General features: G+C 36.7%; 1 protein-coding gene across 5 annotated transcripts in view; it reads left to right on the top strand.

Moving 5' to 3' along the window:
- CAB39L (calcium binding protein 39 like) overlaps window positions 1–14,080 on the top strand; it is a 90,138-nt gene that overhangs the window by 27,050 nt on the left and 49,008 nt on the right. For 4 of the 5 annotated variants that reach the window (XM_043478314.1, XM_043478312.1, XM_043478311.1 and 1 more), the window contains one exon: window positions 12,922–13,062. In XM_043478314.1, coding sequence (XP_043334249.1) covers window positions 12,961–13,062 — 102 coding nt within the window. In that variant the 5' untranslated portion in view covers window positions 12,922–12,960. Of the gene's footprint in view, window positions 1–886; window positions 949–12,921; window positions 13,063–14,080 lie in introns of all 5 variants that reach the window. The other variant, XM_043478313.1, reaches the window with a different exon arrangement.

Genomic DNA, 14,080 nt, shown 5'->3' with positions numbered 1-14,080 from the left:
TCATAATTCAATTAGGAATGTTAATGATGCCATTAATTAAAGGGATATGAAATTTGAATGTTGAATGCTTCAGTTAGACTCAAAGTTCTATAGTGAAAATAAAAATTATATAATTTACATCTCAAACTTACATTTGATACAAAATGAATGCACCTTTCAAATTAAGGAATAAGGAATAAGAACAGTTATTTTGTTCTCTAGATGGTACCAAACTCTCTTATAATATTGTTGTTCTGGTGAAGAACTATTTTAACCAGTTGCATTTATGTATGTAAGCAATAGAGCATAATAAAAAAGAATAAACTCTTGAAATATGTATTCACATTCCAATAAACTTCATTTTACAATCTTAGCAGGGGAAATTGTATGCTAATTTTACATGTCTTTTTAAAGGCATCGATGGAAGGCATGTAATCGTTCTTCTGTGGGAAGAAGGAAGTATATATTGTTAGCTGCTAAAGTGAGTCATTGCTTAAAGATGCATCTTTCTAAGCAAAGTTTCTAATCTATTCTGCCAGCCTCAGAAAAGATGTCCTTAGTTATTGATTCAAGTGAGTCCTTTAAGGCAGAACAACTTAGCAGAAGTGAAAACTTAAGTAGAGTGTTAGTGAACAATTAAAAGGCTTTGTACTCTAGGTATAATGTAAACTGGCTGTACTTTCTCTAATATTTCCTGTATGTGTTCAGAAGCCTGTAGAACAGGTTTTGTTTCATGGGTTTGTGTGTGTGTGTGTTTTGTTTTTTTTTAAACCTGTTGACCTGTGTATAAGAAGAAACCTAGCTGGTCTGTGGAGACCTTTTCTGAACTAATATCTTGTTCTTGAAGTCAAAAGTAAATCCAAAGCAATTATATTTATATCACAAACCAAGTTTTACTTCTTTACAGAATTCCCCACACTCAGTGCTTAGACTGATGGAAGAATTGCACATAGCTTCACAATCTTCAGAGTAAGCTTTTATTTTAAACTAGTATCTCATTGATATTATCTTAGTAGTGGCACCATTTCTTAAGCCTATAGGATTGTAAATATATAGAAATAGGGAATAAGTCATCCTCATATTCCAAGTGTTTTGTACCTTAGAAATTTATTTGTGAGTGGGTTGTTGGGAATTTAGGCACCATCTTCCCTGGGAAACGATTTAACAAATGATTGCTTGATTTTATTATGTCTAAGATTATATTTTATTCACACTATAGAAAAACCATTGCCACCCTGAAAAATATTAGAAAATCAGTTATTGCAAAGATTCGGACTTGACTTAGCAACTGAACAACAACAACAAAAAGTGGTGAAACTAAATCTAAAAACATTTCAGGGTTGAATAAGACATTTTTATTTGTCCTAAATATTGATACTTGAAGAAAAGCAATATGTTTATAAGTAGCATTTCTATGTACTTTTAAGAGCAACTGCACTGTTTATGAGACCTAATCTTACAGTAAAATCAGTGATTTTTCTTTTCCTTGTTAAGAAATATTTCTAGCCATTGCTTTTATACCTATCAGCCATTTCTAAGATCTAGCCCAGTATCTGACACATAAGTAGGTAGCTAATAAATATTTACCACATGGGGACTGAACTCTTTTTTTAGTTTACAAAAATGGAACTGAGTAGTTTTTCCAATGTACCCCAAAAGGGAAAGGGGTTTAGGGGCACACAGTTTTCATTATGAGAAAGAGATGGCCTGTCAAGAATTGAATTTTAAGGAGCAAACAAAGCAATAGTAGTACAGGATAGGCCTAACTGTTAAAAGAAGAAGAAAAGACCATGGTGTAACTTAGTGACAACCCTGAATGAGTAGGGATGGTGATGAGGGGGGTAATTCACAAGCTTGGTATCTTGAGTACAGGGGACATTCTGAAGTAAGGTATCAACTTCAGACATATTATTACATAAATATTACATATCACTCTTCAATTCAACAAATAATGGCATAATAACAATAATGATATGCTTTGTAATTTATTATATCTGGGAAGGCAATTTTAAGTTATGATTTTGCAGTACAGAGAGGCCTATTTGGGATATAACAAATACAGTAGAACTTTTATGTGTGCTTTTTATTTTAAAATTTACATTTATTCAAATGTACCCATTTTAAGAGAATGTTTCACTGAATGTTGAGAAATAGATACACCCCTGTAATCTCCATCCCATTGATTTTTAAAAAAAATATTTATTTATTTATGTGTTTATTTATTTTTGGCTGCATCCGGGTCTTGCTACGCATGGGATCTTCTCTATGGCAAGCGGGATCTTTCAATTCGGTGTGCAGGTTTAGTTGCCCCGAGACATGTGAGATCTTAGTTTCCTGACCAAGGATCAAACCCATGTCCACTGCCTTTGAAGGCATATTCTAAACCACTGAACTGCCAGGAAAGTACCCATCCCATTGATTTTTAAAAATGAAACTTATTGGCCCAATTATTTTCCCCTATAGATGTACTGTTTCATTGCATTATTTCTATCTGTGAGTCGTATTTGGAATAAAAGATGAAAGAATGGGGATTTCTGAACTTTCCTGAAATTTTCTTTAATGTGGTTGTTTAATTTTTTTTTAGTTGAGAGAAGGTAACTGTGACTTAAGTTTAAACTAGCAAGCTCTATGGAAGACTTCTGGAAATGTTTCCCTCTTAACATCGCTGATTATAAAAGAAACCTATATGAAGGAAAAGAAGACTCATTTAAAAAAAATTATTTTAATTGGAGGATCATTGTATACATACGTATATCCGCTCCCTCTTGAGCTTCCCTCCCACACACCCCCATCCCACCCCTGGAGGTCATCCCAGAGCACCAGGCTGAACTCCTGGGCTGTACATCCGCCTCCCCCAGCCATCTAGTTCACACATGGCAGTGTGTATACGTCAGTGCTGCTCTCTCTCCCACCCTCTCCCTCCCCTGCTGTGTCCACAGTCCGTTCTCTATGTCTGTGTCTCTGTTCCTGCCCTGCAAACAGGTTCATCAGTACCGTTTTTCTTGAGTCCATATATAGGCATTGATATGTGATATTCATTTTTCTGACTTATTTCACTCTGTATGACAGACTCTGGGTTCATCCACCTCACTACAACTGAATCAGGTTCGTTCCTTTTTACGTCTGAGTAGTATTCCATTGTATATAGTTATCACAGCTTCTTTTTTCATTCATCAGTTGATGGACAGAAGATATGGTTTTACCCATGGAAATCCTGAGACTTTTCTTGTCTTCAGAGATAAATTTCCCACTCCCTTATGATTTCGTGGAAAACCTTTGAAGTTAGAACTGTTATTGAACAGCACAGTTGGAGGTTAGACATAAAGGCCTAGAAATACTCATCAGCTATTTCAGTTCAGTTCAGTTCAGTCGTGTCTGACTCTTTGCAACCCCATGGACTGTTAGCACACCAGGCTTCCCTGTCCATCACCGCCTCTCGAAGCTTGCTCAAACTCATGTCCATTGAGTCAGTGATGCCATCCAACCATCTCATCCTCTGCCGGCCCCTTCTCTTCCTGCCTTCAATCTTTCCCGGCATCAGGGTCTTTTCCAGTGAATCAGTTCCTCGCATCAGGTGGCCAAAGTATTGGAGCTTCAGTTTCATCATCAGTCCTTCCAATGAATATTCAGGACTGATTTCCTTTAGGACTAACTGGTTTGATCTCCTTGCAGTCCAAGGGACTCTCAAGAGCCTTCTCCAACACCACAGTTCAAAAGCATTAATTCTTCGGCACTCAACTTTCTTTATGGTCCAACTCTCACATCCGTACATGACTACTGGAAAAACTATAGCTTTGACTAGACAGACATTAGCCACTTATTCCCCTTTAAAATACTTTAAAAGATACCATGAGGGCATTTAAGGCCCCAAGTGACCTCTTCTCCTAGCTTCTCCTTCCCCCTTCAAATGCACTCCTCTCCACTTACGTCATAAACATGTTTAGATGAGTCATTGGAGTGACTGACATTGGGTCATCTGTAGAGGCGCACACACGTAAATTAGGAATATGAAATATTTCACTGTGTCTTAGGAAAAGGAATGCTGCCAAAATCTACTAAAAGTCTACAGGGCCTGAGTTGCCTGGGAGCAGAGCTGAAAAATTTTTTTTGGCTTTCTCTCCAGGATCTAAGCCAAGTACAACTCTTTAGTGAAATTTCATAGCCAGAGTAACAGAAATCATTTGTTTGACTAATGCTTTGAAAAGACATGATGATCAGATATTCCACAGTTTGAACTTTAAAAAGCAGTTATTTAGTCATTAAAACTTTCATTTATGAGAAGGTGTTTCCATTGTAAAAGCATTTGCATGATCTATTCAAGTTTGAAGAAAAAAAGAGAACATTTGAAGGAAGAAGAAAATTAAGTATTCATAATCCAGCTACCCAGAGGCAATCACTGTTAACTTTTTAAAATTACTTCTTTCTGCATAAGTTTTGTGTATTTGTGGTTTTGCTTGCTTTTATGTAGTTGTCGTTATACTCTATATTACAGGATGGTGCTTTTAGCAGCCTGTACATTTTATTTCACATTCTTTGTAAACATTTTCATAGCCATATACTGTATTCCATCAAATCTAAGAAGTCATTGGTTGTAATGCATACACTTTATGTACCACTAAGAAAGAAAGCAAATAAATGAACAAAAAACCCCTGCCAGTTAGTATAAGATTCCATCAATTATTAAGACACATGCACATTTTAGAGATGTTGAAATGTGAAAAAAAAAAGTTGTAAAGATAACCATTATTAGTTTATTTTCTTAGGACAAACTGATAGAATTACTGAGTCAGAGGTTATGATATTTACAGGCTCTAGATCCATGTTGCCCAATCCCACCAATAAAAAAAGAGAGAGCCTGTTGTATCCCACCATCAATAGATAGAATTTTCTCAAAACAATGAAGAAACTATGTTACATCATGAGCAAAATAGTCCTTCATTTTTAACTTTGCATGTTCCCATTATAGAAAATAAACATTTACTATGTGTTTAACTATATTTCCTCCTTTGTAGTTTTCTAATATGTATACATTATTTCTTCATGATTTTCTTATTTGTTTTAGATCTCCTTTTATAATGATTTTAACCCTCTGTCTTTCATATTCATGTCACAGAATTCTCTTATTTGTTGTTTGCCTGTAATGTTGTTGTTATTTTATCCATAAAAATTCAAAAGGTTTTAATTAAATTTGTAGCATACTTATATTAACTGATTTGTCAGTCTTTTTTTTTTTTTTGAGATTTACTTCATCACTTGTAAAATTAGAGAAATTATTTTATATCCAGAAGTTTGAAAGTTACTGACAGTCACTTCTGTATCTGGCCTGTTTTGTTCCATTGGTCTGTTTTTCTTGTCTTACTGTTTTACTTGTAGCACTTTATAACACTTTTAATTTCTTTCCCCCATAAGAAATCTTCCATTTTAAAATTTGTTATCCTTGTTCTTTTATATTCTTGACTGAATTTATTTACTAAAATCTTTCTTGGATTTGTGACCGGAATTGTATCAAATTATGGACTTTAGGAGTAATTGACATTTTAATGATATTTAAATATTTAATATTTGATTTTTCTATTCAAAAACAAAATGGGTTTTTCTATTCAGTTCCTTGCTTAGTTATATGGATTTTTTTCCCTCACAAATCTGTTTATTGTTTCAGGAAAAAAGAAATATGCTCATTATAGGTAATACAGAAAAACATCAAGATGACAAATCTTACTCGGATAATATGAATTAACATTAATTGAGCCACATTCTGGAAATGATTCTGTGGTTGTGTACAGTGAAAAAGGTGGCTTGCTGAAGGATTGAATAGATAAATAGACACATCTTATACATCTTTAAGTACATCTTTTATTTGTTAGTTTTCTGCCTCAGGAACAGTAACTATCCTTATGTTGGATTATTGCTGTCAATTTTCCATAGTGATAAATTATTTATTTTTAACTTTTTATTTTGAGATAGCTATAGATAAGAAACAATACCAAGAGATCCTGTATACCTTTCATCTAGTTTCACCCATAATGAAATCTTACATACTAATTAGCAGTTAGTGAAAGTGAAGTAAAAGTTGCTCAGTCATGTCCTACTCTTTGCCACTGCATGGACTGTAGCCCACCAGGCTCCTCTGTCCATGGAATTCTCCAGGCCAGAATACTGGAGTGGGTTGCCGTCCCCTTCTCCAGGGGATCTTCCCAACCCAGGGATCAAACCCAGGTCTCCCACATCGCAGGCAGATTCTTTACTGCCTGAGCCACCAGGGAAGCCCAACTAGCAGGTAGTGAATTAATGGATAATGATCAGGACTCCTTTTTTAATGATGTAGGATAGAACAGATAGAATGGAATCTATCCAGAGTTCAGGTGTTGTTTCATGAGACAATTACACAATCATTTATACACTCCTTTGCTCTGGGTCACAATATAAAGTGCATTTCTTACTATATGTCACTATTTTAAAAGGTGAGGGAGTTTCCTGGTGGTCCAGTGGCCAAGATTCCTTGCTCCCAAGACAGGGGCCCGGGTTCGATCCCTGGTTGGTAAACTAGATCCCACATGCTGCAACTAAACATCCCCCAGGCCGCATCTAAGACCTGGAGCAGTCAAGTAAATAAATAAATATTTTAAAAAAATAAACAATTGAAAAACAATTAGAATTCAGAGAGTGAGTGAAATTCACTCAGTTGTGTCCAACTCTTTGCGACCCCACAGTCCAGGGAATTCTCTAGGCCAGAATACTGGAGTAGGTAGCTGTTCCCTTCTCCAGGGGATCTTCCCAACCAAGGGATGGAACCCAGGTCTCCTGCACTGCAGACAGATTCTTTACCAACTAAGTCACCAGGGAAGCCCAAATTGTGGTATAGTCATAAGTGCATGCTAAGTCGCTTCAGTTGTGTCCAGCTCTTTGTGACCCTATGGACTGCCAGGCTCCTCTGTCCATTGGATTCTCCAAGCAAGAATACTAGAGTGGGTTGCATGCCCTTCTCTACGGGATCTTCCTGACCCAGGGATCAAACCTGCATCTCTTGCATCTCCTGCATTGGGAGACAGGTGGTTTTTTTTGTTTTTTTTTTAACCACTAGCCCCACCTGGGAAGTCAATGGGATGCTCTATAGCAAGTAAGATAAATATGAGATTTGTGTATTGACACAAATTTGTGTATTGACACAAATCTCATAAACATAATGTTGGGGGGGGGGAAGAAACTGACTTGTAGTACCATTTCTGTAATGCTTCAAAGCACACACAACAATATCACATATTATCTGTAATATTAGTAAAAGTGTGAAAGTATGTATAGCGAGGGTACATGATAAATAGGTACAGTATGAACCAGCGGTGAACGGGATCAGAGAACTGAAGCTACCAGGGTGGTAGCTTGGGTTGCTTGAATTTTTGAGCTGGGTGGTAAATACACAGGAACTTGTTACATTGTTCTCTATTTCTTCTTCTAGATGCCCCAAATATTTTATTTAAACTAAATTAAAACACCTAGGGGGAAAAGCCGAGTTGAAGCATATTTTGATTAGCTAGCTGGTGTCACAATCCATCTGTGAGCCAATTGCTAGAGCCAGGTCAGTGGAAGAAATACCGGGCCCTGCCTAGCTCATGTTCTCACCCTCTTGCTACAGTAGGGGGGGTGGGTGTGTGTGAGGTGGGGTGGGAAGGAGAGCAGAAAGGTCTATCACCAGAAAAAAACAGGCACCCAAAGTACCAGAGATTTTCTTTTCCTTTTCTGATTCTTTTATTTCTAATTTTATTGTTATTTCCATTCTTCTTTTTCTTTGAGATTTTTGAGGCCATTTCCTTTTTGACTTATTTAGTTCAATCCTTTCTTCTTTTTATGCCCACGTGAACGAATTGTAGATTCTCACCCTCCCACATCAAGGCTCCCTTTCAAGAACTATTTCTGGTTTTGTTGAGCTTTTGTGGGTTTGACTCCATCTCAACTTTTGGTAAAAACTTTACAAAGTGTACACAGTCTCTTTGCACATAAATATGTTGGCCAGAGATTTAATTATGAGGTTATAGACTTTCCTTTCAGAACTCTAGATTCTCTCCATGGCTTCATGACATGTAGTTTTATGGAAGTCCAAAGACAACTTAATTTTGATGCTTTTTGTTGGTACAGTCATTTTTGTAGGAATGAGCTTTAAGAGAAAAACGCTGGTTTCTTCTGAAAGCCACTCTGAGTTTTGTTGTTCAGCCGCTCAGTCAGGTCTGACTCTTTGCAACCCCATGGTCTGCAGCACCCGGCAGCACACTTGAGTTTGGGCCTCATTAATAATCTCAGCTAGAAAAGTCCTTTAAATGATCACATTTAGATCTCTTTTCTACTTAAGCTGTTTTATCTTTGTTGCTTCTACTCCATGCTTTAGTTCCTTTTGCACCTGTTGGCTTCCTCCACCTCTTTTCCTTGTTGTAATACGTGTGTTTATAGGATATAACACTGTATCTTCTCCATATTTCTATAATACTGGGTTGGCCAAAACGTTCATTCAGGTTTTTCCAGTGCAGGATATACTACACACACACACACAGAGTATCTTATCTCCATCATTTTATTTTATTTATTTATTTTTTTCTCCATCATTTTAGCTTGTGCTTTTCTGGTGTTCTGGCAAAACCTGTCTGTGTGACTGTGTCTCCCGCTACATCGAGAACTCTCTGAGGCTTATTAACTTTTGCATTTAGTAGTGCAAGGCCTCCTGAGAACCTTATAGGAACTCAGTAAATATTTTTTGACTGAATAAATACGGACTAATTGTGTACCTTTTAGCTGTCCTCAGTCAATGTTTTATGGGGTCACTTCTGCCCTGCGCAGATCTGGATTGCCATGCTATGTCTGGGGGTGTTTCTATATGTGTGTGTGTATATTATGTGTTGATCTTTTATTTATCTTGACCAGTTCTCTCTCTTTGTCTAAGTCCTTTCCTTTCCTACCTCCCCACCCCCAGTTATCTCTGTTCTGTCTCCTACAGAGAATTAATTCTGGAAGTAACCTTTCCTGTTGAAGTCCGTGGGACACTTATCCCCTTTTCTTGTACTGCTTTAAAAAAAAAAAAAAAGAACCTGTGTTATTTGTTGTTCATTCTGTTTACTTACTTTGTAAATGGGAAAAGTACAACAGGGCCCTTGTCGGTCACCTGATATTTGTGTTGCTGCGTGGCCCACTGTCACCACTAACCTGGAGGCCAAGTTGATTTTCAGTGCCCTGGGGACATTCGTCCGGGCAGTGTCGGTCTGTCGGACCTAACACGGCATCTTCTCTTGTTCCTGCTTCTTATGTTGCTGAAATATAATGCATGTTCTAAAAACTCTGGGGTAGAATTTATGGAAGAATTACTAGTACCACATTATCCCAAGGAGGCACCATTTTCAGAACTCCCCCTTACACCCTTTATCTTTGGCCTTGATAGATACTAAGAATTAGACTCAGAATGGGTGTGGGCCAGTGAGGAATAAGCGAGAGCTCACTGCATTTGGCCTATCTAATTTGAAAATATGATGCTCTATCTTTCTTTATGGATCAACCTTATAATATAAAGGTGCCTCAAAAAGTTAAAAATAGAATGACCATATGGTATAGCAATTCAACTTCTGGGTACTTATCTGAAGAAAATGAAAACACCAATTCATAAAGAACTATGCACCCCCATCTTTACTGCAACATTATTTACAATAGCCAAGATAATGGAAACAACCCAAGTGTCCATCTATGGATGAATGGATAAAGAAACATTCTGTGTGTGTGAGGGGTGTGTGTGTGTTATAAAACATTATTCAGCCATAAGAGAAAGAAATCTTGCCGTTCGTGACAACAAGGATGGAACTTTGAGGGGATTATGCTAAGTGAAGTAAATCAGAAAAAGACAAGTACCATATGATCTCACTTATATGTGGAATCTAAAAAACTAAGAAACAGAAGCCAAGCTTATAGATACACAGAATGGATTGGTGGTTGCCAGAGGCAGAGGGTGGGGTGTGGATGAAATGGGTGAAGGGGGTCAAAAGGTACAAACTTTCAGTCATAAACTAAGTAAGTCATGGGGATGTATTAAAAAATAAAATAAGGTAACTTACTTGGTACTAACAGAATGTATGTGGGCTTTCTCAGAGCCTTTGGCAACATTTGTCCTGATATCTTCATGAGTGAGATAGAAAAAAATATGAGTTAAATGTTATGACAAGGTGGTACATATACACTATGGAATGTTACTCAGCCATTAAAAAGAATTCATTTGAATCAGTTCTAATGAGATGGATGAAACTGGAGCCCATTATACAGAGTGAAGTAAGCCAGAAAGATAAAGACCAATACAGTATACTAACACATATATATGGAATTTAGAAAGATGGTAATGATAACCCTATATGCAAAACAGAAAAAGAGACACAGATGTACAGAACAGACTTTTGGACTCTGTGGGAGAAGGCGAGGGTGGGATGATCTGAGAGAACAGCACTGAAACAAGAATACTATCAAGGGTGAAACAGATCACCAGCCCAGGTTGGATGCATGAGACAAGTGCTCAGGGCTGGTGCACTGGGAAGACCCAGAGGGATGGGATGGGGAGGGAGGCGGGAGGGGGGATCGGGATGGGGAACACATGTAAATCCATGGCTGATTCATGTCAATGTATGGCAAAAACCACTACAATATTGTAAAGTAATTAGCCTCCAACTAATAAATGGAAAAAAAATGTTATGACAAGATGAATTCACAGTTAGTTTAAAAAAACACTTATTAAAAACTTAAATGACATCTAGACAAGCATGATAACTTCTGAATCATAGTGGATCAGTTACCGAGTCAGAACTAGATTAGGATTTAAATACCTCATGTTTGTTTAGCAGATACGTTGAATGCCAGCGTTATAATTCTTGATCACAAACAACAAATACTGAAGAAAATTTTTGGAAGGATATCAGGTAGCTCAGAGATTTGACAGAAATCCTAGGGAAGTAGATTTAGGAAGTAGGCATCTAGGGGATGTAGTGTTTAGAACCGTAACCAAGATTATGCTGGATGCATAACTGGTTAGAGTATTGCTATCAGTTGCTGTTATACATTTGTGTGTAATATTCTTCACTGATTAATTGCATTATTGTTAATAAGAAAAATATGAGGAAAAATGGAGTTAACCCATAAGTCTTTCTGTAGAGGTATTGGTAAAACAAAATTGAATAAGAAATTACTAAATACTCCTAGTAATTATATGTCTGTGTAATAGATGTTGCTGTTTTCAGTCGCTCAGTTGTGTCCGACTCTTTGTGACCCGTGGACTGCAGCACGCCAGGCTTTCCTGTCCTTCGCTATCTCCTGAGTTTGCTCAAATTCATATCCTCTGAGTTGGTGATGCCATGCAACCATCTCATCCTCTGTCGTCCCCTTCTCCTTCTTCCCTCAATCTTGCCCAGCATCAGGGTCTTTTCCAGTGAGTTGGCCCTTCGCATCAGGGGGCCAAAGTACTGGAGCTTCAGTGTCAGCATCTGTCTTTCCAATAAAAATTCAAGGCTGATTTCCTTTAGGATTGACTGGTTTGATTTCCTTGCAGTCCAAGGGACTCTCAAGAGTCTTCTCCAACACCAGAGTTCAAAAACATCAATTCTTCGGTGCTCAGCCTTCTTTATGGTCCAGCTCTCACATCCATACATGACCACTGGAAAAACCATAGCTTTGAGTAGACAGACCTTTGTCAGCAACATGATATCTCTGCTTTTTAATATACTGTCTAGATTTGTCATAGCTTTTCCTCCAAGGAGCAAGCATCTTTTAATTTTATGGCTGCAGTCACCGCCTGCAGTGATTTTGGAGCCCAAGAAAATAATGTCTGTCACTGTTTCCACTGCTTCCCCGTCTATTTGCCATGAGGTGATGGGCCCAGGTGCCATGATCTTAGTTTTTTGAATGTTGAGTTCTAAGCCAATGTTTTCACTCTCCTCTTTCACCAAGAGGTTCTTTAGTTTCTCTTTGCTTTCTTCCATAGGGAAAGCCTAAAAAAATACTACAGCCCTAAAAATACTGTTTTTAGTATTTCATATTTTGGTTTTAAAAATATATTTTTATATATAGAGAGAAAAATTAAGGAGGAATATGTGTAAAAGCTGACAACAGTTGTTACCTCTGGGTCACTGGTTAATGGGAGCTTTTGATTAATTACATCATGTTTCTGTAATGTTTGACATATTTTTGCTAATAAGTGTAAAGCAAATGAATATGTTTCTCCTAACTGGAGCCTTTAATTAAGATCTTTTTCCCTAGCACATTTTTAGTATAAATAGGGTGATAATAGCTATATTTGGCTTTTTCTGCTCTATGCAAATAGATGTATAGATGTTCTCAAAAAGAACTGATTTTTCTTTCTCCCTCCTCCTCACCTCCCCACTCCCACCCATCACAGTAATCCTCATTTCCTCAGTGAGTATGGTCAGCTGAATATTTGGAAAGTAAAAAAAAAAAACAGATTCTAAATAATTTTACATTGTAATTTTGTGATTGCTATGGAGTGGAATGTTTTAAAATATTGCTTTACCAGATCTTGTGGATCCTAGTCTGACTTTTGTTTTACATGTTCTATTTTATTTATCATCATTAATATCACCATCTTCCTCACTCTCTTTAGTCAAAATATCTAGTTTTAAGTATCAGCTTATTCTCTAAGAATACTCCTTTTCCTATTCTTGCATAAATCTTTAATTTCTCTTATAAGAAAGATATTAAACTCTGAGTAAAAACTTTTAGGTAAACCTTTAAAAATATCTTTCTTGAAATATTTTACATTAACTTAAATTTGGCATGAAACTTAAAACTTGTTTTAGTTTGATTGATTTTAATGTTCCATATTACTGAATTGGTTGTTGAAAACATGACATTTTGGTATAACAATTTAATCATGTTAAGAATTAGAATCATAATTTTTATTTGTTTACTTGTTTTTAGCATTCTGTATTACATGAAGAGATTTCTGTAGATGAAAAAATGCCTCTGTTTAGTAAATCACACAAAAATCCAGCAGAAATTGTGAAAATTCTGAGAGACAACTTGGCCATTTTGGAAAAGCAAGACAAAAAGACAGATAAGGTATGAACTAAAACAATAATGTTATTATTAAAATACATGAATAGACCAAAAGCCAATGTAAAAGCTTAAAGAAGAATCCTAAACATGTTCTGCGATGCACTCTCAGGGTCTTTGTGAATACATTTAAATTGGTTTTAGGTCTTATGCCATTGATAATTATTGAATCTGTTGTCTTGAACTCTTCATTCATTTCCTAGAGCCTCAGACCAACCTTGGATCCTCTAGACTTAAGGAGTAACAGAATATTACTCAGTCATAAAAAGGAAAGGACATCTTGCCATTTGCGACAACTTGGATAGACCTAGAGGTTCACTATGCTAAGTGAAATAAGCCAGAGAAAGACAAACACTGTGCAATTTCACTTATATGTGGAATCTAAAAAACAAAACAATATTAAGGAGAAACAGTTATTGTCTGAGGGGAGGTGGGGTTGGGGTTGGGGTTGGGGGAAGGAGTTGGTGAGGGAGATTAAGAAGTACGGACTTCCAGTTGCATGGGTATGAAAGAGACGGTGTGGAGAATATAGTTAATAACTAAGTAGTGTCTTTGTATGGCCACAGATCGTAACTAGACTTACACATTTTAGAAATGTATAGAAATGTAGAATCACTATGTTGTGTAACAGAAACTGACATAGTGTTATAGCTCAATTATACTTCAAAAACATATGAACAAACAAACTCAGAAAGAGAGATCAATCAGATTTGTAGTTACCAGAGGCAGGGGTGTTGGGAAGAAGGAATTGGATGTAGGCAATCTTCCGGTTGAAAGGTAAGAAAGTATTTAGGAATATAAGGTGCAGCATGATAAATGTGATTAACACAGCTGTATGTTACATATGGAAGTTGTTAAGAGAATCCTGAGTTCTCATCACAAGGAAAAACTTGTTTTCTCCTCTGTTTCTTTAATTTTGTATCAGTATGCAGTGATGGATAAACTTATTGTGATAATCATTTCATGATGTATGTAAGTCAAATCATGCTGTACATCTGAACCTTATACAGGACTATAAGTCAAT

The sequence above is a fragment of the Cervus canadensis genome, chromosome 9 (genome assembly GCF_019320065.1).
Source record: "Cervus canadensis isolate Bull #8, Minnesota chromosome 9, ASM1932006v1, whole genome shotgun sequence".
NCBI lineage: Eukaryota > Metazoa > Chordata > Mammalia > Artiodactyla > Cervidae > Cervus > Cervus canadensis.
This window is presented reverse-complemented; position numbering and strand designations above follow the sequence as displayed.